Raw genomic sequence first — 23,793 nt, 5'->3', positions numbered from 1 at the left:
TCTCCACATCCACCCCCTGTTGGCCCTGCAGACAGGCAGTCAGCTTCTTGTGGGTGCTGTGGGACACCTGTTTGACCAGCTCCAGCCGCTTCTCCACCTGATGGACAGACCGAAGGACAGCGCTCACTGATTTGGGTATCTCTCTTCATACACACGGACACCCAACACACACACACACACACACACACACACACACACACACACACACACACACACACACACACACACACACACACACACACACACACACACACACACACACACACACACACACACACAGAGAGTAATCTGATTGCAATAAGTGTACATTTTCTCTTTAATAGTTAAGTGTTCCCTACACTCATCAGAAACCAATCCAGTGGAACCGATGTCGCTTCCATTGACGATTTCATTAATCTGAAGGTATTACACAGATGTAGGATCTTAATTTGAGACAGTTTGCTACAGCAAGAGAATAATCCTGCAGCAACAGGAAATGTGAATAATAATGTGGATGATAATTCATGTACATTTTTGTAAGAGTTTATATATTTCATAAGGGAACATCAAGTCGGAAATTTCAAGGTAGAAATTACAAACTTTTTAAACCTCAAATACACTACACGTTTAAAATGTAAAATCCTGCAACAGGGTGATCAAATTAAGATCCTACGTCTGTAATCTGGCTCCCTCAGTAAATCAGAGGGGAGGTTCAGCCTTTGTCTCTAATTAAAGAGGTTCCATTTTGGAGCTGATTAACTTTGCCTTCGGTAATTCCGATACCCATTTCACACAAAACATACTCTGTTTTGGGGTTAGAGTTTCACATTCAGAAAAGAGGTATGTACAGTGCATCCAGAAAGTATTCAGACCCCTTCCCCTTTTCCACATTTTGTTACATTACAGCCTTATTCTAAAATTGATTAAATGAATTTGTTTCCTCATCAATCTACACACAATACCCCATAATGACAAAGTGAAAACAGGTTTTTAAATATTTAAGAAAAAAACGTATTTACATAAGTTTTCAGACCCTTTGCTATGAGACTCGAAATTGAGCTCAGGTGCATCCTGTTTCCATTGATTACCCTTGATATGTTTCTACAACTTGATTGGGGTCCACCTGTGATAAATGAAATTGATTGGACATGATTTGGAAAGCCACACACCTGTCTATATAAGGTCCCACAGCTGACAGTGCATGTCAGAGCAAAACAAATCCTAGAGCTCCGAGACAGGATTGTGTCAAGGCACAGATCTGGGGAAGGGTACCAAAACATTTCTGCAGTATTGAAGGTCCCCAAAGAACACAGTGACCTCCAACATTCTTAAATGGAAGAAGTTTGGAACCACCAAGACTTCCTAGAGCTGGCCGCCTGGCCAAACTGAGCAATCGGGGGAGAAGGGCCTTGGTCAGGGAGGTGACCAAGAACCCGATGGTCACTCTGACAGACCTCCAGTGTTCTACTGTGGAGATGGGAGAACATTCCAGAAGGACAACCATCTCTGCAGCATTCCACCAATCAGGCCTTTATGGTAGAGTGGCCAGACGGAAGACGCTCCTCAGTAAAAGGCACATGACAGCCCGCTTGGAGTTTGCCAAAAGGCGCCTAAAGGACTCTCAGACCATAAGAAACAAGATAATCTGGTCTGATGAAACCAAGATTGAACTCTTTGGCCTGAATGCCAAGCGTTACGTCTGAAGGAAACCTGGCACCATCCCTACAGTGAAGCATGGTGGTGGCAGCATCATGCTGTGGGGATGTTTTTCAGTGGCAGGAACTGGGAGACTAGTCAGGATCGAGGGAAAGATGAACGGAGTAAAGTACAGAGAGATCCTTGAAAACCTGCTCCAGAGCGCTCAGGACCTCAGACTGGGGGCGAAGGTTCAAGCTTCCAACAGGACAACGACCCTAAGCACACGACCCTAAGCCAAGACAATGCAGGAGTGGCTTCGGGACAAGTCTCTGAATGTCCTTGAGTGGCCCAGCCAGAGCCAGGACTTGAAACAGATTGAACATCTCTGGAGATACCTGAAAATAGCTGTGCAGTGATGCTCCCCATTCAACCTGACAGAGCTTGAGAGGATCTGCAGAGAAGAATGGGAAAAACTCCCCAACTACAGGTGTGCCAAGCTTGTAGCGTCATACCCAAGAAGACTCAAGGTTGTAATCGCTGCTAAAGGTGCTTCAACAAAGTACTGAGTTAAGGGTCTGAATACTTATGTAAACAACAGGCATATTCTGTAGGCCTATATTAAGCCTTTATAAGCACACACACACACACACACACACACACACACACACACACACACACACACACACACACACACACACACACACACACACACACACACACACACACACACACACACACACACACACACACAAAGACACACTAACAAAACTTCCTTTTGCCTCCTACCTGTAGCAGGTCTTCACTTAATACTTCCGTTTTTTCAGCTCTGCAATGAAGAAGAAGAGGAATGGCGATTAGGGTGGAGTGGGGAATTAGGGGATGCATTATCTAACAAGTTACCGTGGGAATGGGAAATGTATGCACATACCGCTGAATCAACGTTATTACATCACAGAGTGCATTTTCATGCGGATGACTCATTTCCCCGATGATGCCTCGAACTAACCATGTAACAGGAATGTTTACTTTACTGTTCTCAGAGTGCTGAGAGAGAAAACATAACGTTCTTCTGAGTAACAACTACTTGGCTGCCTTATAGACCAAACAAGGTCCAGCTCTTTTTGGGACACTTATGGTGTGTAGCGAATAGAAATCTGACAATTTATATCACCCACTCCCTCATCGCTCAACGTCACAGAATATTGCTCAATACTGTACAACAAACATTGGTTTTCTGTAACTTTTTATAGCTATGTTGTCATTTTGTCAGTTACTTTTGGATAATGGAGAATGATTCTGCTTTAGATCATCACTAAGGTGAACAAATGCAAGAACTCACTCAGGGTCATAACCGCATTTTCCAGAAAATACGGGGAAAACGCTGCATCACCTTCATCTGTGAGTCACTTAAGTAGGAACACATGGGTTTCTCATGGGTTTCTATCCATTATGCTTTGAAACAGTGTTTACTGTGGGTCATAAATCATAGCAACTTCTCCGTTTTCTGTTTCTCCATCTTCCCTTCTACAAAGCATTGCAGGAAGCCTTGGAGAACCGCTGAGTCATTCGGCTGACTCTACTGTGGGATCTTTCTGCCTGGTCTCATCTATGCTTGTCGGTGCCATGGCAAAAAGGTGCAGATTTGCTAGGGGACCCGTGTGTGTCCTGATGGAACATGGGGGGTTGGGGTGGGTTTGATCTGCTAGGGGACCCGTGTGTGTCCTGATGGAACATGGGGCGTTGGGGTGGGTTTGATCTGCTAGGGGACCCGTGTGTGTCCTGATGGAACATGGGGCGTTGGGGTGGGTTTGATCTGCTAGGGGACCCGTGTGTGTCCTGATGGAACATGGGGCGTTGGGGTGGGTTTGATCTGCTAGGGGACCCGTGTGTGTCCTGTTGGAACATGGGGCGTTGGGGTGGGTTTGATCTGCTAGGGGACCCGTGTGTGTTCTGTTGGAACATGGGGCGTTGGGGTGGGTTTGATCTGCTAGGGGACCCGTGTGTGTCCTGATGGAACATGGGGCGTTGGGGTGGGTTTGATCTGCTAGGGGACCCGTGTGTGTCCTGTTGGAACATGGGGCGTTGGGGTGGGTTTGATCTGCTAGGGGACCCGTGTGTGTCCTGTTGGAACATGGGGCGTTGGGGTGGGTTTGATCTGCTAGGGGACCCGTGTGTGTCCTGATGGAACATGGGGGGTTGGGGTGGGTTTGATCTGCTAGGGGACCCGTGTGTGTCCTGATGGAACATGGGGCGTTGGGGTGGGTTTGATCTGCTAGGGGACCCGTGTGTGTTCTGTTGGAACATGGGGCGTTGGGGTGGGTTTGATCTGCTAGGGGGCCCGTGTGTGTTCTGTTGGAACATGGGGCGTTGGGGTGGGTTTGATCTGCTAGGGGACCCGTGTGTGTTCTGTTGGAACATGGGGCGTTGGGGTGGGTTTGATCTGCTAGGGGACCCGTGTGTGTCCTGATGGAACATGGGGCGTTGGGGTGGGTTTGATCTGCTAGGGGACCCGTGTGTGTCCTGTTGGAACATGGGGCGTTGGGGTGGGTTTGATCTGCTAGGGGACCCGTGTGTGTTCTGTTGGAACATGGGGGGTTGGGGTGGGTTTGATCTGCTAGGGGACCCGTGTGTGTTCTGTTGGAACATGGGGGGTTGGGGTGGGTTTGATCTGCTAGGGGACCCGTGTGTGTCCTGATGGAACATGGGGCGTTGGGGTGGGTTTGATCTGCTAGGGGACCCGTGTGTGTCCTGTTGGAACATGGGGCGTTGGGGTGGGTTTGATCTGCTAGGGGACCCGTGTGTGTCCTGATGGAACATGGGGCGTTGGGGTGGGTTTGATCTGCTAGGGGACCCGTGTGTGTTCTGTTGGAACATGGGGGGTTGGGGTGGGTTTGATCTGCTAGGGGACCCGTGTGTGTCCTGATGGAACATGGGCGTTGGGGTGGGTTTGATCTGCTAGGGGACCCGTGTGTGTTCTGTTGGAACATGGGGCGTTGGGGTGGGTTTGATCTGCTAGGGGACCCGTGTGTGTCCTGATGGAACATGGGGCGTTGGGGTGGGTTTGATCTGCTAGGGGACCCGTGTGTGTTCTGTTGGAACATGGGGCGTTGGGGTGGGTTTGATCTGCTAGGGGACCCGTGTGTGTTCTGTTGGAACATGGGGGGTTGGGGTGGGTTTGATCTGCTAGGGGACCCGTGTGTGTTCTGTTGGAACATGGGGCGTTGGGGTGGGTTTGATCTGCTAGGGGACCCGTGTGTGTTCTGTTGGAACATGGGGGGCTGGGGTGGGTTTGATCTGCTAGGGGACCCGTGTGTGTCCTGTTGGAACATGGGGGGTTGGGGTGGGTTTGATCTGCTAGGGGACCCGTGTGTGTTCTGTTGGAACATGGGGGGTTGGGGTGGGTTTGATCTGCTAGGGGACCCGTGTGTGTCCTGATGGAACATGGGGGGTTGGGGTGGGTTTGATCTGCTAGGGGACCCGTGTGTGTCCTGTTGGAACATGGGGCGTTGGGGTGGGTTTGATCTGCTAGGGGACCCGTGTGTGTCCTGATGGAACATGGGGCGTTGGGGTGGGTTTGATCTGCTAGGGGACCCGTGTGTGTCCTGATGGAACATGGGGCGTTGGGGTGGGTTTGATCTGCTAGGGGACCCGTGTGTGTTCTGTTGGAACATGGGGGGCTGGGGTGGGTTTGATCTGCTAGGGGACCCGTGTGTGTTCTGTTGGAACATGGGGCGTTGGGGTGGGTTTGATCTGCTAGGGGACCCGTGTGTGTTCTGTTGGAACATGGGCGTTGGGGTGGGTTTGATCTGCTAGGGGACCCGTGTGTGTCCTGTTGGAACATGGGGCGTTGGGGTGGGTTTGATCTGCTAGGGGACCCGTGTGTGTCCTGATGGAACATGGGGCGTTGGGGTGGGTTTGATCTGCTAGGGGACCCGTGTGTGTTCTGTTGGAACATGGGGCGTTGGGGTGGGTTTGATCTGCTAGGGGACCCGTGTGTGTTCTGTTGGAACATGGGGCGTTGGGGTGGGTTTGATCTGCTAGGGGACCCGTGTGTGTCCTGATGGAACATGGGGCGTTGGGGTGGGTTTGATCTGCTAGGGGACCCGTGTGTGTCCTGTTGGAACATGGGGCGTTGGGGTGGGTTTGATCTGCTAGGGGACCCGTGTGTGTTCTGTTGGAACATGGGGGGCTGGGGTGGGTTTGATCTGCTAGGGGACCCGTGTGTGTTCTGTTGGAACATGGGGCGTTGGGGTGGGTTTGATCTGCTAGGGGACCCGTGTGTGTTCTGTTGGAACATGGGGCGTTGGGGTGGGTTTGATCTGCTAGGGGACCCGTGTGTGTTCTGTTGGAACATGGGGCGTTGGGGTGGGTTTGATCTGCTAGGGGACCCGTGTGTGTCCTGATGGAACATGGGGCGTTGGGGTGGGTTTGATCTGCTAGGGGGTTTGATCTGTTTGATCTGCAGGTGTGTTTGATCTGGTAGGGGATCCGTGTCTGTTTTGCCCTCTACTTGTTCTGTCTGTATTATCTGTATAATTAAAAAAAAGCCAAATTAAAAAACCTTTGAGAAATAAAAAAATGACATGTTTGTACTCACTCACTCACTCACTTACTCACTCACTCACTCACTCACTCACTCACTCACTCACTCACTCACTCACTCACTCACTCACTCACTCACTCACTCACTCACTCACTCACTCAAGGAAACAAACAAAACTGTGCTTAAGGGAAGGTGTGGATGAGGCACTTCCATTTCCTGCCATTAACCTCTCTGTCTACACATAAGCACCTGCAGCGGGTCAGACAGGTAGCGGGACGGCAGAGGAGGCTGGTGGGAGGAGATATAGGAGGACAGGCTCATCAATGGAACAGTACCAAACACATCAAACATATGGAAACCACACGTTTGACGTTTAATTTATGCCATTCCAGCCATTACAACAAACCTGTCCTCCTACAGCTCCTACCACCAGCCTCCTCTGCGGGACAGACGGGTAGAAGGACAGGTCAGCTCATTGCTAGGGAAATCTAGTTTGGATCTTTACCACTGCTTACTCCTGTCCACAACAGTGTAGCAGCAGAGTCCTACTGGAACATGAAAGTAAACACTAGTAACATGGCAGTTAGGGTGAAGTGCACAATGTGTAATGTACGCGCTTTACAAATGAAGTTCCTTATTGCTATTACTATCAATACAATAGTGTTGGTCTTACAGATATCATTCAGGGAAAGACTAAACAATACCAAATCACAGTTCACTCTTAACCACACACACTATCACTAACCCAGACCACTTCCAATAAGCACCCTACCCACCCTCACTCAAACAAACAGACCTATCCCTTATTTATTATAGTCTTACTGAGCATTGCTTTTTATTCTCTTCTACATGTCCCCAGAGTGGGGGATGAAAAATTAGCACACCGACTGGTTTCGGGCAATGACAGAAACGAGAGATTGGTAAAGAGAGAGAGAGCGTCAGAGAGACGGGAAGGGGGAAGGGACAAGAATGAGACCTAATTGTCAGGTCCTTTCACTATCTCACACCTACTCCCTCACTTCCACCCCTCTCTCACACCTCCTCTATCTCACTCTCTCTATCCGTGTCCTGACAGGAATACAACCGAATAGGAGAGAACGGGCAGAGAGAGAAAGAGCCCTGTATGTCTGTGGACGGAGCAGTTGCAGCTCATAATGAGGGTAATGCAGACAAGCCAAGCATAGATCTAGAGCTGATGGATGGGACAACTGCTCGGACTCCTAGTCAGTATCCAGCTCTTTTTGCTCACCTAAGGCAGTGGTTCTATGTCTCAGGCTGTTTCTATTCTCGGGTCGCGAGGCCCAGTATATTGATCTAGGTGGTGAATAACAGGAGTGGCTGGAGTGGAGACTTATTTTTTCCATCTTCAGCAGCCTCTCTGTGCTGAGAGTAGCAGTGTGTGGTTCCCTATGTCTTCGCTGTGGCTACTGCAGTACACACTTCAGCACTTAGCACATTTAGCTGTGCATTAGTGGGGGAAGGTGTGTAGGGGTGGGGTGAGTTTGTAAATGCGTGTGCATGTGAATGTGTGTGTGTGAAAAGTACATTACAGTACAGTGTTAACAGTATTACAGTATTCTCCATTTGTAAATACTCATATCGATAATTTGTGTACTTCTTCCTGGATGTAAACCTGAGGGCATAACAGTTACCAAATGTATACGGCTGTGGCGGGTCCCTCTATTCTTGGATTCAAATCCTGAGCCATTAGCAGGACTGGAGAGAACTGTGAATGAGATTTACTCCAGCGTTTGAATTCTCCCGTGAGGCAATGACTCACTCATACAAACACAGGCGTGGTTTAATGAGCTGATTACGAATCAGTGAATTCTTGCAACAGGACACATTGGATCACTCTCTGTCTGTCTGTCTGTCTGTCTGTCTGTCTGTCTGTCTGTCTGTCTGTCTGTCTGTCTGTCTGTCTGTCTGTCTGTCTGTCTGTCTGTCTGTCTGTCTGTCTGTCTGTCTGTCTGTCTGTCTGTCTGTCTGTCTGTCTGTCTGTCTGTCTGTCTGTCTGTCTGTCTGTCTGTCTGTCTGTCTCTCTCTCTCTCTCTCTCTCTCTCTCTCTCTCTCTGTCTGTCTCTCTCTCTCTCTCGCACGTGTGCGCACACACACACACACAGAAAGTGTTTTTCCCAGGCTGGGTCTGAGGCTGGTCTGACCGTCTGCCTGGCTCGACTGTGTGATCGATCACAGCTACGATGAGAGAACACCTGCTACAGCCTTCAGAGACTGAGGCCAGACACACAGACACACATCCATTTCTCGTCCTCTCTTTTTAGAGGCTGCATGATGAACGAGGGGCTAGACTAGAGAAATGCCATGAAGCAGCAGATGTCAAACACACTCTCTCACAAATTAGAAATGACAACAGAGCGAGTATGGCCTTATTTTACATTTTACATGCCTTGTGCGTATAAAGAAATGTTGGTTGTTTGAACTGTTATGCCCTCAGTAACCACCAGGAGGCATGGTTCCATGACATGTCACACCAGTCCCTACAGTAGACATATGACTTGGAGTTCATGACCCCCTCCTCATCCAAAGAACCAGTAGGCTACATGAAATAAAGAATACGTATCAATGGAATGAAGATAACGTATTCATCATTGCAAACGCCTATGAAGTTCTTTCATCCCATATTACCACACCCTGCATAGAGGATGTACAGTTGCTGCCAAATATATTGGCACCCTTGCAATTTTCTTAATTAGTTCCCTATTTCTTCTAAAATAAGTTGAAATAAAAAAAACACCTTGCAATCGGATTTTCAACATTAGAGAACAAATGTCATTATTGTGAACTTAAGTTTAAAAATAATTATTTAGAAAATAAAGAAAAATGGCATGGACAAAATTATTGGCACCTCAGAGCAAGTACTTGCCATCAATGGGTTTGCTGCACCTTTCTACTAGCAATTTGCCCCACTAATTCAACTGCTGTTTTCAGCTCTGGCCATAGGTTATGGATGTGATTCAGATCTGGACTCTTTGCTAACCACTCCAGAACAGTCCAGCATTTCTTCTTGAATCATTCCAGGCTTCTTTCGATGTGTGTTTTGGTTGTTGTCCTGCTGGAAGTCCCGCAACTTCAACATAGACAGGCTTGAACATTGCACTCCATAACACTTTGATAATCATCTGATTTCATGATGTCTTGCACACATTCAAGGCCCCCAGTACCAGAGACAGCATAGCAACCCCACAGCATTATCGAACATCCCCATGTTTGATTGCAGGAGGGGATGCTCTTTTCTTTAAACGGTTCATTTGGTCTTTGGTAAACATAGGAAGACCCAACTGCTGAAGGACACACAACAAAACCTGATTGAACTTCTAAAAATAAAACTAAACAAGCCTAAATCCCGGGGCAAATTTTCTATAGACCAATGAAACTAAATGAGAGCTCTTTGGCAAAACAGATCATCGCTGTGTTTCTGATGACCAAATGAAAAATGTAATGAAAAGAACACCCTGCCTACAATCAAAGATGGGGAGATTTGATAATACTGTGGGGTTGATTTGCTGTCTCTGGTACTGTGGGCCTTGAATGGGTGCAAGGCATCATGAAATCAGCAGATATTGTTTTGAAGTCCAATGTTCAACCCAGTGTCCAAAAACTGGCTCTCCATTGAAGGTTGTTGGTCTTCCAGCAGGACAACAATCCCAAACACACATCAAAAAACCCTCAAGAATGGTTCAAGAAGAGATGCTGGACTGTTCTGGAGTGGCCAGATCTGAATTACATCCAAAAACAAAGGCGAGATCAGAAAACAGCAGTTGGTGGAGGGTACCCCTACAACATTGATTAATTAGAGCAGTTAGCTGCTAAAAGGTAGGCCAAATTGCCAGTAGAAAGGTGCAGCAAGCTCATTGTTACAAGAAGAGTGTGTCTGCGGTTATCTTGGCTGTTCAACCAAGTACTAGCTCAGGGGTGTCAATCATTTTGTCCATGCCAGTTGTCTTTATTTTCTAAATAAAATTGTAAACCTAAGTTCACAAAAATGAAATTGGTTCTCTAATGCCGACAATCCAATTACAAGGTGTGGTGACCAGAAAGCATTACTTTCAGTCTACAAGCAAACGACTGCATATGAGAAATAGGAGTTGAGTTATCCCTCTCTCCGGCTCTGCAGCATCCGCTGTGTGATGTGAGGTTAAGCTTTTGTTACAGTGAATGCCTGATGAGGCTCTCGGCCAGTCAGAAGCCATTTCCCATCGAATGTTTCTAACAGACAGATCATGCAACACACACACACACAAAGACTCCCAGAGAAAATAAAACAAGGCTAACATTTCCTTCTGTAGGACAAACACTACTTGAAATGTGTTAAGAAAATAGACATAACTCTAGCTAGCCTGCAGAACATGCACACTCACACAGCACAGAGGGATAGAGAGGCTGAAAAATGCAACACCGCCTCCTCAGAGGAGCAGATCCCACATGGCTGCTGCTGTGCTATCATCTGAGCTCTAGTTCTCTCTGTAGACATGTTTTTAATTCCCCAGCACATATTTAGCCAGCACACACACGCACACGCACACACACACAGTCTTCTCCTTAATGAGTGTTACAGTACCAACACTTCTGCTACAGATAGGGCCAGCTCTGACCATTTCAGACGGAGAAAGAGGTTGGGTAGATTACAAATGGAAGTAGCCAGTAATTTAGGCTAATATAACTATTTAATTTGTAAGAATATCAGGACTGTATACTTTAGAGTTCATCAACAAGAAAACGAGAGTCAGCCTAGTCTTGGCCATATAGGCTTATGTAGTGGTCCTTTTTCTCTGCATACTGCACAGTTACAGTGCTGCCTCAGGGCGTCAGTCAGCTACATCTGCATACTGCACAGTTACAGTGCTGCCTCAGGGCGTCAGTCAGCTACATCTGCATACTGTACAGTTACAGCAGTCAGGGACTAGCAGCAAACACTGAACACTGCAGCAGTTTCTGATGTCACTGCTGGAATTCCCTATGGAAGAGAGAGAGAGAGAGACAGAGAGAGAGAGAGAGAGACAGAGAAAGAGAGAGAGAGAGAGAGAGAGAGAGAGAGACAGAGAAAGAGAGAGAGAGAGAGAGACAGAGAGAGAGAGAGAGAGAGAGAGAGACAGAGAGAGAGAGAGACAGAGAAAGAGAGAGAGAGAGAGAGACAGAGACAGAGAAAGAGAGAGAGAGAGAGAGAGAGAGAGAGAGAGAGAGACAGAGAGAGAGAGACGAGAGAGAGAGAGAGAGAGAGAGAGAGAGAGAGAGAGAGAGAGAGAGAGAGAGAGAGAGAGAGAGAGAGAGAGAGAGAGAGAGAGAGAGAGAGACAGAGAGACAGAGAGAGAGAGAGAGGAGCACCCTAACCAACTCCTGGCAGGGTCCCTGTCCCTCCTCCATTCCTCCAGCCAATTTAAACGGCCCTTCACACACACACACACACACACACACACACACACACACACACACACACACACACACACACACACACACACACACACACACACACACTCACACTCACACTTCAAATACTTTATTTGAATCCACCGACCAAATTTACATTAAAAACGGATCCAAACATTTCAAAGGTCCCTGTATTCATGGCACTCAAGGGTACATAAAGCAGCTCCTTCTCCAAACAGTTAGGCTGCCCATGACAGCTGAAACAGAGCAGTACCTACACAACTGCTTTGCCCTAGTTTTTGTCAGGCCCGCAATCTGGAGGCCAGGCTCAGCAAGCCTGTGTACGTGGCCGAGACCGCCAAATATCAGCACTACCAGCCTGCACCTCCACCCCAGGCTGTCCAATCGTGCCACGAGGGGCTGGTATTTAAGAAGCTTGTCGGCAAAGGTCTACTCCATGTAGCCGTCCAATGAGCAGCCCACTTCCAAAATGAGCACCTCCCCCTGGCCTGCCCCCAAAACAACAACATCTGGCGTATTTGGCACATAGGAAAACACATCATCATCAACTTCCTCTTACACAAGAATGTTTATGGACGTGTGCTGTTGGTGAGACGACCAGTCTCAACTCGCTGGCTATCAGGTTGACAAGGCGGTCATGTCTAGCAATGTACACATCCTTGTATGGACAGCAACCATTCACAACATGGGCAACAGACTCCATTACATTTGACCCATGTAGAATAGAAAATAGGTCGTGGTTTGCAGGCTACCAGAGTGTTAGGTTATATTTTGTTGGTAGAACCTCACCAATGGCAGAATTCTGGTACATGGAATGGGAGACAGACTGGTCAGCACAGTCCAGAGCAATGAGTTTCCCCTGCAGACTCAGTTTTCAGCTGCATCCGTCTGATACCAAGGAGTGTTGTCCTCGATGAAGGATGAGATGTTCCAACATGGATGACAGAAGCCTCCAGAACAACATAGGGGTCTGCCACTACATCAGAGGCAGTCACTGGCTCAACTTGCATATTAGTCCGTGTCCATTTGAGCTCCACTTCAGTGCAGTTGCACAGGCCGTTGAGGTCCGGCCAGTCTGACCAGACTCCAAAGCCCGCAGCACGCCCCAATTTTCCATTGGCTTTCCTGGCCCAGGAAGTTGTCCTCAGTGTCCATGGCCAGTGGGACCTTCCTCCTCCGTAGGTCCAGAATGAGGGAGGCTCCGGCTAACTCCTTAACTGTCACATTGTCACTGTTGAGCCTGTTCAACAGGTGAGTCAGTCTGGGAGCAGTGTAAATCCACACAACATTCGGGACACCCAAACCCCCCTCTCTTTGGCTCAGGAAGATAACGTCACATGTGGTGCGGCGTGTTGAAGCATAGCCACTTTGTCACCACCTGCACAGTTTTGTTATTCATCTCCCCCAGAACCTTCTGTGGGATATGCACATTTGCAAGCAGATGTTGAATCTTTGCTAGGGCCACCTCTCTCACAGCCTCTAGCTTCATGACCATAGGCAGAGGGGACATGTCAATCATTTCAAGCCTGGTTGAATACTCATGGACAAGCTCCTCAACTTCTTCCCCCCAGTCCCCAGCAACATTAAACGTATGTTACATTAGCAACACACACACACACACACACACACACACACACACACACACACACACACACACACACACACACACACACACACACACACACACACACACACACACACACACACACACACACACACACACACACACACACACACACACACGTTTACTCTCACCAAGGATTCATTAATCTGCCTTGTACTTCAACTCAATCAGCCCCTCCATCCAGACATATACCTCTCTCTGGACCAAGGACTGTCCTATCATTGGCTACTGTGGCTAAAGACTAATGATCCTAATGATGCTGTAAGTTAGCCGTTTGTGCAGTGCATCCCTATGGGAGGATGCTAAAAGCTAAATAGCATCTCTTAGTTAACTAACTAAAGCTTGCTAGCGTGATGTCGGGATCCCATCAAAATCACTAGTTAAAGCATCGCTTTCCTGAGCATTATTAGGGACCTGTCAGCTATGAATGGATGCTAAATCCCTTATTAACGCTGTTAAACGCCGGCAGCGCTACGGCAGTGCGGTATGTGGGGGGGGGGGGGGGGGGAGATCAAGCCTGGTTGTCTGTATTGCTACAAACTCTATAAGCAGAGAAGCACTACGGTGGGATTTACGGTACCGTGTGTGTAGGATACAGTAGGCACAGTAGGTATGGAATGGGAGGTAGGGCTCAAGCTCCCATAATTCCATTTCCCTATGTGGTCCCTGTTTAGCCAGGCGCTCCTCTAACCCAATGGCTAATGGACAGAGCAGGGTTAGGAGAGCGACTGAGATTTAACCAGACACTCTTTCACATTAATAACCTGGTTGGTCGAAAGGTGAACAGTTGAAAAAATTGACAACTCAGGCTGCCAGATCACAATATCAAATTTAGAGACAGTTTCCAACAATTTACTGGACAAATGATCCAAAAAATGATCCAAAAAATCTAAATAGTAGGATATTATTGGCACTCCAAAAACAACCTTATTTTTTCTCTGGATTCATGGAGGCATTGCATGGTCTGATGTCACAAGCCACATGTTTCATGGCATCGTGGCACGACTTAACCAATAACAGCCCTGTTTGAGAAGAGTCACGTTGGAACAAATAAAAAGGCTCTTCATCACACCATTCAATTACACACTGGGTTTTCCCCCACCTGCGTGATACAGGCACACAGTACACCAATCAATAAAGCAGTAATCATGTCATGCGTGCTCCCTGTGGCTTGAACAAACACTAGGAAATGACTAAGGAGTGTTATTAGAGACAGACAGTCGTACATTTGTTCATGCCTCACACACTGGTAAATGCAACTGTAAATGTTACCGTGCTGTAGATTTCTAGCCTGGGTACCAGTCTGTTTAGCTAACATGGAATGTTAGCTAAACTGGTACCCAAGGTAGTAGATTTCTGGTTCCCCTTGTAACTCTGTTCCTTACATTTAAGTACAGTCTATTGAGGAGGGCCATTGGTTCAAGGACACAAGAGTGCACCAAGAGAATTCTTCCAAGTGAATTTAGATTACACAGCATACTTCACTCTGCAGCATCGGAGGTGGGATGTGGGCAGGGTTGCAAGGTCTAGATAAAATATCCAGGCCAATGACCACTCAAAATCCACCCAACAAGGCCTTAAAACTAGCCACATTTTTGGGGGGTGCAGCAAGACAGGAATTGCCAAATGTATCCAATGGGTGTCTCTATATTAGCTAGCTAGTGCTGCTCAATTGTGAAAACTTTTACAGATGCACAATTGAGAGCATCCTGTCGGGCTGTATAACCGTCTGGTACGGCAACTGCACCACACGCAACCGCAGGGCTCTCCAGAGGGTGGTGTGGTCTGCCCAACGCATCACCGGGGGCAAACTACCTGCCCTCCAGGACACCTAGAGCACCCGATGTCACAGGAAGGCCAAAAAGATCATCAAGGACAACAACCACTATATACATAGACTTGAAATCACTGGCCACTTTAATAAATGGAACACTAGTCACTTTAATAAGGTTTACATATCTTGCATTACTCATCTCATATGTATATACTGTATTCTATCCTATTCTACTGTATCTTAGTCTATGCATTACTCATCTCATATGTATATACTGTATTCTATCCTATTCTACTGTATCTTAGTCTATGCAATACTAATCTCATATGTATATACTGTATTCTATCCTATTCTACTGTATCTTAGTCTATGCAATACTAATCTCATATGTATATACTGTATTCTATCCTATTCTACTGTATCTTAGTCTATGCAATACTAATCTCATATGTATATACTGTATTCTATACTATTCTATTGTATATTAGTCTATGCCGCTCTGACATTGCTCGTCCATATATTTATATATTCATAATTATATTCCTTTACTTAGATTTGTGTGTATTGGGTATATGTTGTGAAATTGTTATATATTACTTGTCGGAGCTAGAAACACAAGCATTTCGCTACATCCGCAATAACATCTGCTAAACACGTGTATGTGACCAATACAATTTGACTTGCTTTGATTGTTATCACATCACTTTTCATGCCATGGCGGCCGCAGTGCAATTTAGAAGTAGTCCAAAAACCCACAACCCGTGACCAATACATTTTCACATGCGATATAGTTTTCAAAGTAGCCCAATTTCGCAGGAAAAACGCAGACATGGCAACCCTGGATGTGGGGAATGGGTTGCCATGGTAACAACCGTTCCACAGCGGGGTCGGGGAAAGTGGCAATGTCGTCTGATGATGCATGCAGCTTTAGAGTAAACAGGAGTGATTTCACTAATGGGGGAACACGGTGGTGAGAGAGCTAGATGAAGATCAAGCTTTGAGATCTGTCACACACATACACACATGGATACAGAACAAACACCTCTTCAGTGCTTTCAAGGTCATGTGGTGCAATGTGTGTGTGTGAGAGGGAGGAACACAAAAATCTTCAAACCTGTACAGGGTGTTTTTGTATGGTAAAATCGGGATAAATGTATGTAAACTCAGCAAAAAAAAGAAACGCCCCTTTTTCAGGACCCTGTCTTTCAAAGATAATTTGTAAAAATCCAAATAACTTCACAGATCTTCATTGTAAAGGGTTTAAACACTGTTTCCCATGCTTGTTCAATGAACCATAAACAATTAATGAACATGCACCTGTGGAATGGTCGTTAAGACACTAACAGCTTACAGACGGTAGGCAATTAAGGTCACAGTTATGAAAACTTAGGACACTAAAGAGGCCTTTCTGCGGACTCTGAAAAACACCAAAAGAAAGATGCCCAGGGTTCCTGCTCATCTGTGTGAACGTGCCTTAGGCATGCTGCAAGGAGGCATGAGGACTGCAGATGTGGCCAGGGAAATAAATTGCAATACCCGTACTGTGAGACGCCTAAGACAGCGCTACAGGGAGACAGGATGGACAGCTGATCGTCCTCACAATGGCAGACCACGTGTAACAACACCTGCACAGGATCGGTACATCCGAACATCACACCTGCAGGACAGGTACAAGATGGCAACAACAACTGCCCGAGTTGCACCAGGAACGCACAATCCCTCCATCAGTGCTGACTGTCCACAATAGGCTGAGAGAGGCTGGACTGAGGGCTTGTAGGCCTGTTGTAAGGCAGGTCCTCACCAGACATCACAGGCAACAACGTCGCCTATGGGCACAAACCCACCGTCGCTGGACCAGACAGGACTGGCAAAAAGTGCTCTTCACTGACGTTTTGTCTTACCAGGGGTGATGGTCGGATTCGTGTTTATCGTCGAAGGAATGAGAGTTACACCGAGGCCTGTACTCTGGAGTGGGATCGATTTGGAGGTGGAGGGTCCATCATGGTCTGGGGCGGTGTGTCACAGCGTTATCGGACTGAGCGTGTTGTCATTGCAGGCAATCTCCACGCTGTTCGTTACAGGGAAGACATCCTCCTCCCTCATGTGGTACCCTTCCTGCAGGCTCATCCTGACATGAATCTCCAGCATGACAATGCCACCAGCCATACTGCTCGTTCTGTGCATGATTTCATGCAAGACAGGAATGTCAGTGTTCTGCCATGGCCAGCAAAGAGCCCGGATCTCAATCCCATTGAGCACATCTGGGACCTGTTGTATCGGAGGGTGAGGGCTAGGGTCATTCCCCCCCAGAAATGTCCGGGAACTTGCAGGTGCCTTGGTGGAAGAGTGGGGTAACATCTCACAGCAAGAACTGGCAAATCTGGTGCAGTCCACGAGGAGGAGATGCACTGCAGTACTTAATGCAGCTGGTGGCCACACCAGATACTGACTGTTACTTTGGATTTTGACCCCCCCTTTGTTCAGGGACACATTATTCCATTTCTGTTAGTCACATGTCTGTGGAACTTGTTCAGTTTTTCTCAGTTGTTGAATCTTATGTTCATACAGATATTTACACATGTTAAGTTTGCTGAAAATAAACGCAGTTGACAGTGAGAGGACGTTTCTTTTTTTGCTGAGTTTAGGTATGTATGTATGTATGTATGTGTGTGTGTGTGTGTGTGTGTGTGTGTGTGTGTGTGTGTGTGTGTGTGTGTGTGTGTGTGTGTGTGTGTGTGAAGACTTACATGAAGTGTGTTAGTGCAAATCTCAGAGCATGTCCTTGTGTCCTTGGTATTCTTTATATGATTGGATAAATAAACCTCTACATAAACTGAGCGACTCTGAAAATCCTTGGTGCCCCCAAACTTGCTCCATAAGCATTGTAAACCAGAAGCCCATTCTGATCAGTGGTTCATACCAACAGGTATATCACACTAATATACTGTATCCTCCCCATGCTGGACAACACATGGTCCGGTGTGGGAATGCACATGCTGCATAGTAAACAGATAACTCAGTCTGAGGGACTCAAGACGAGAGATGCCAAACGTGTTACAAAACCTTGAGAAACACAAGCGGCACTCATAGCAAAGCCAAAAGTAAAACCTCTTGTGTTAACGGAAAGATGAGTCATCTGAAAAGGCTACTAACTTTCTCCACTCTCCACGGGGTTGCCATTATACAAAAAGCATGAAAATCCATGTTTCTACTCAAAACAATGAAAGTGGTTTACCTACAGTAAGTCACTATTATGGTCCAAACATTAGCAACACCAGAACCATGAGGAGACATGGGCAACAAAGGGTTCAGGAAGTAGCTGTGCTACGCTGCTCCAAGACCAGCGTCGCTGAAACATTCATGCTTCACGCTCTTGTAGCATCAATATTTCAACAGGGATAAAACATAGCAGAGGCCCCCAGTAGCGTACTGGTGGGTATGTTTGGTACTGTGTAGGTGGTAGAGGACAGAGTGTGACGTGTGTGTGTGTGTGTGTGTGTGTGTGTGTGTGTGTGTGTGTGTGTGTGTGTGTGTGTGTGTGTGTGTGTGTGTGTGTGTGTGTGTGTGTGTGTGTGCTGTTTGTGTGTGAGAGAGAGCGAGCAAGATCATCATAGCAGACTGTAACACACACACACACACACACACACACACACACACACACACACACACACACACACACACACACACACACACACACACACACACACACACACACACACACACACAACATGCATCCCCCGCACACACACACACACACACACACACACACACACACACACACTGCACCCATGCAACATAGGCTTGCTGCCTTCTGTCTGCCCCTGTACTTACCACTTCTGCACTGTTTCACACGACCCTGCTGAACCCAGACACAGCTGACTCCTACTTACACAAGAGTTGCCTTAGGCCATCCTCAGACATCTGATACGGTGGGCCTTTATATCGCTGTCTTCACACAGCGTCAAAACAACACTGATTGTCTTGTACTTGACACCACTGGCATTGGATTAGCTAGGAAGGCAGCTACCACAGACTGAGAAAGTATTTTTAGTAAAGGGAAAGGGGGATACCTGGTCAGTTGTACAACTGAATGCCTTCAACTGAAATGTGTCTTCCACATTTAACCCAACCCCTCTGAATCAGCGAGGTGTGGGGGGCTGCCATAATCTACATCCACTTCTTTGGCGCCCAGGGAACGGTGGGTTAACTGCCTTGCTCAGGGGCAGAACGACAGATTTTTACCTTGTCAGCTCTCGGTTGCTCTAACCACTAGGCTAGTATTATCAGTACAGTTTTATTTGTGAGGACAGGATTTGGAGTAAAATGAGCTAATTATACTGCTACAAAATAGTATTTTAAAGAATCCTTTGAAGAAAATACCGAAATACTGGTAGAAAGATCCTGTGCCCAGGCAACACGTTGGGCTATTAACTACAGTCTGTCAATATGTTCACTAACCTGGGAATGCTTTCCCAGAGTAGTAAACATCTGGTCCTCAGACTGTTTTGCATCCAACAACACCAATGGTTTTATCGGCCAGTTTGGACAGATTATTTTACTACTCAATTCTCACTCCCGAATCAGGCCTGAGCCAGAGCCAACAGTGGTGTTCTGGAGAGTCACATATTTGGCCAACAGACCTATGCGCTTTACTATCTGTTTCTCTCTCACTCTCCTCCCCTCTATCCTACAACATGTCACTCTGTTTCTCTCTCACTCTCCTCCCCTCTATCCTACAACATGTCACTCTGTTTCTCTCTCTCTCCTCCCCTCTATCCTACAACATGTCACTCTGTTTCTCTCTCACTCTCCTCCCCTCTATCCTACAACATGTCACTCTGTTTCTCTCTCAATCTCCTCCCCTCTATCCTACAACATGTCACTCTGTTTCTCTCTCACTCTCCTCCCCTCTATCCTACAACATGTCACTCTGTTTTTCTCTCCCTCTCCTCCCCTCTATCCTACAACATGTCACTCTGTTTCTCTCTCACTCTCCTCCCCTCTATCCTACATGTCACTCTGTTTCTCTCTCACTCTCCTCCCCTCTATCCTACAACATGTCACTCTGTTTCTCTCTCACTCTCCTCCCCTCTATCCTACAACATGTCACTCTGTTTCTCTCTCACTCTCCTCCCCTCTATCCTACATGTCACTCTGTTTCTCTCTCACTCTCCTCCCCTCTATCCTACAACATGTCACTCTGTTTCTCTCTCACTCTCCTCCCCTCTATCCTACAACATGTCACTCTGTTTCTCTCTCACTCTCCTCCCCTCTATCCTACAACATGTCACTCTGTTTCTCTCTCACTCTCCTCCCCTCTATCCTACAACATGTCACTCTGTTTCTCTCTCACTCTCCTCCCCTCTATCCTACAACATGTCACTCTGTTTCTCTCTCACTCTCCTCCCCTCTATCCTACAACATGTCACTCTGTTTCTCTCTCACTCTCCTCCCCTCTATCCTACAACATGTCTCTCTGTTTCTCTCTCACTCTCCTCCCCTCTATCCTACAACATGTCACTCTGTTTCTCTCTCACTCTCCTCCCCTCTATCCTACAACATGTCACTCTGTTTCTCTCTCACTCTCCTCCCCTCTATCCTACAACATGTCACTCTGTTTCTCTCTCACTCTCCTCCCCTCTATCCTACAACATGTCACTCTGTTTCTCTCTCACTCTCCTCCCCTCTATCCTACAACATGTCACTCTGTTTTTCTCTCTCTCTTCTCCCCTCTATCCTACAACATGTCACTCTGTTTCTCTCTCACTCTCCTCCCCTCTATCCTACATGTCACTCTGTTTCTCTCTCACTCTCCTCCCCTCTATCCTACAACATGTCACTCTGTTTCTCTCTCACTCTCCTCCCCTCTATCCTACAACATGTCACTCTGTTTCTCTCTCACTCTCCTCCCCTCTATCCTACAACATGTCACTCTGTTTCTCTCTCACTCTCCTCCCCTCTATCCTACAACATGTCACTCTGTTTCTCTCTCACTCTCCTCCCCTCTATCCTACAACATGTCACTCTGTTTCTCTCTCACTCTCCTCCCCTCTATCCTACAACATGTCACTCTGTTTCTCTCTCACTCTCCTCCCCTCTATCCTACAACATGTCACTCTGTTTTCTCTCACTCTCCTCCCCTCTATCCTACAACATGTCACTCTGTTTCTCTCTCACTCTCCTCCCCTCTATCCTACAACATGTCACTCTGTTTCTCTCTCACTCTCCTCCCCTCTATCCTACAACATGTCACTCTGTTTCTCTCTCACTCTCCTCCCCTCTATCCTACAACATGTCTCTCTGTTTCTCTCTCACTCTCCTCCCCTCTATCCTACAACATGTCACTCTGTTTCTCTCTCACTCTCCTCCCCTCTATCCTACAACATGTCACTCTGTTTCTCTCTCACTCTCCTCCCCTCTATCCTACAACATGTCACTCTGTTTCTCTCTCACTCTCCTCCCCTCTATCCTACAACATGTCACTCTGTTTTTCTCTCCCTCTCCTCCCCTCTATCCTACAACATGTCACTCTGTTTCTCTCTCACTCTCCTCCCCTCTATCCTACATGTCACTCTGTTTCTCTCTCACTCTCCTCCCCTCTATCCTACAACATGTCACTCTGTTTCTCTCTCACTCTCCTCCCCTCTATCCTACAACATGTCACTCTGTTTCTCTCTCACTCTCATCCCCTCTATCCTACATGTCACTCTGTTTCTCTCTCACTCTCCTCCCCTCTATCCTACAACATGTCACTCTGTTTTTCTCTCCCTCTCCTCCCCTCTATCCTACATGTCACTCTGTTTCTCTCTCACTCTCCTCCCCTCTATCCTACAACATGTCTCTGTTTCTCTCTCACTCTCCTCCCCTCTATCCTACAACATGTCACTCTGTTTCTCTCTCACTCTCCTCCCCTCTATCCTACAACATGTCACTCTGTTTCTCTCTCACTCTCCTCCCCTCTATCCTACAACATGTCACTCTGTTTCTCTCTCACTCTCCTCCCCTCTATCCTACAACATGTCACTCTGTTTCTCTCTCACTCTCCTCCCCTCTATCCTACAACATGTCACTCTGTTTCTCTCTCACTCTCCTCCCCTCTATCCTACAACATGTCACTCTGTTTCTCTCTCACTCTCCTCCCCTCTATCCTACAACATGTCACTCTGTTTTTCTCTCTCTCTTCTCCCCTCTATCCTACAACATGTCACTCTGTTTCTCTCTCACTCTCCTCCCCTCTATCCTACAACATGTCACTCTGTTTCTCTCTCACTCTCCTCCCCTCTATCCTACATGTCACTCTGTTTCTCTCTCACTCTCCTCCCCTCTATCCTACAACATGTCACTCTGTTTCTCTCTCACTCTCCTCCCCTCTATCCTACAACATGTCACTCTGTTTCTCTCACACTCTCCTCCCCTCTATCCTACATGTCACTCTGTTTCTCTCTCACTCTCCTCCCCTCTATCCTACAACATGTCACTCTGTTTCTCTCTCACTCTCCTCCCCTCTATCCTACAACATGTCACTCTGTTTCTCTCTCACTCTCCTCCCCTCTATCCTACATGTCACTCTGTTTCTCTCTCACTCTCCTCCCCTCTATCCTACAACATGTCTCTCTGTTTCTCTCTCACTCTCCTCCCCTCTATCCTACAACATGTCACTCTGTTTCTCTCTCACTCTCCTCCCCTCTATCCTACAACATGTCACTCTGTTTCTCTCTCACTCTCCTCCCCTCTATCCTACAACATGTCACTCTGTTTCTCTCTCACTCTCCTCCCCTCTATCCTACAACATGTCACTCTGTTTTTCTCTCTCTCTTCTCCCCTCTATCCTACAACATGTCACTCTGTTTCTCTCTCACTCTCCTCCCCTCTATCCTACATGTCACTCTGTTTCTCTCTCACTCTCCTCCCCTCTATCCTACAACATGTCACTCTGTTTCTCTCTCACTCTCCTCCCCTCTATCCTACAACATGTCACTCTGTTTCTCTCTCACTCTCCTCCCCTCTATCCTACATGTCACTCTGTTTCTCTCTCACTCTCCTCCCCTCTATCCTACAACATGTCACTCTGTTTCTCTCTCACTCTCCTCCCCTCTATCCTACAACATGTCACTCTGTTTCTCTCTCACTCTCCTCCCCTCTATCCTACATGTCACTCTGTTTCTCTCTCACTCTCCTCCCCTCTATCCTACAACATGTCTCTCTGTTTCTCTCTCACTCTCCTCCCCTCTATCCTACAACATGTCACTCTGTTTCTCTCTCACTCTCCTCCCCTCTATCCTACAACATGTCACTCTGTTTCTCTCTCACTCTCCTCCCCTCTATCCTACAACATGTCACTCTGTTTCTCTCTCACTCTCCTCCCCTCTATCCTACAACATGTCACTCTGTTTTTCTCTCCCTCTCCTCCCCTCTATCCTACAACATGTCACTCTGTTTCTCTCTCACTCTCCTCCCCTCTATCCTACATGTCACTCTGTTTTTCTCTCACTCTCCTCCCCTCTATCCTACAACATGTCACTCTGTTTCTCTCTCACTCTCCTCCCCTCTATCCTACAACATGTCACTCTGTTTCTCTCTCACTCTCCTCCCCTCTATCCTACATGTCACTCTGTTTCTCTCTCACTCTCCTCCCCTCTATCCTACAACATGTCACTCTGTTTTTCTCTCCCTCTCCTCCCCTCTATCCTACAACATGTCTCTCTGTTTCTCTCTCACTCTCCTCCCCTCTATCCTACAACATGTCACTCTGTTTCTCTCTCACTCTCCTCCCCTCTATCCTACACAGCACTCGTCCCCCCCCCCCCCCCCGCACTCTGTTTCTCTCTC

At 47.2% G+C, this 23,793-nt stretch overlaps 1 protein-coding gene across 3 annotated transcripts in view; it reads right to left on the bottom strand.

The window, feature by feature from the left end:
- LOC106579296 (rho GTPase-activating protein 44) overlaps positions 1–23,793 on the bottom strand; it is a 90,584-nt gene that overhangs the window by 18,525 nt on the left and 48,266 nt on the right. For all 3 annotated transcript variants that reach the window (XM_014159084.3, XM_014159086.3, XM_014159089.3), the window contains exons 2-3: positions 2,404–2,443; positions 1–97 (exon numbers count right to left, since the gene is read on the bottom strand). The exon at positions 1–97 is cut by the window's left edge and continues 23 nt beyond it. In XM_014159084.3, the coding sequence (XP_014014559.1) occupies positions 1–97; positions 2,404–2,443 (137 nt within the window). The remainder of the gene's footprint in view (positions 98–2,403; positions 2,444–23,793) is intronic.

This window comes from Salmo salar, chromosome 19 (genome assembly GCF_965601325.2).
Source record: "Salmo salar chromosome 19, fSalSal1, whole genome shotgun sequence".
NCBI classification, from domain to species: Eukaryota; Metazoa; Chordata; class Actinopteri; order Salmoniformes; family Salmonidae; genus Salmo; species Salmo salar.
The sequence above is the reverse complement of the archived record's forward strand: the minus strand, read 5'-3'. Positions and strand labels throughout refer to the sequence as shown.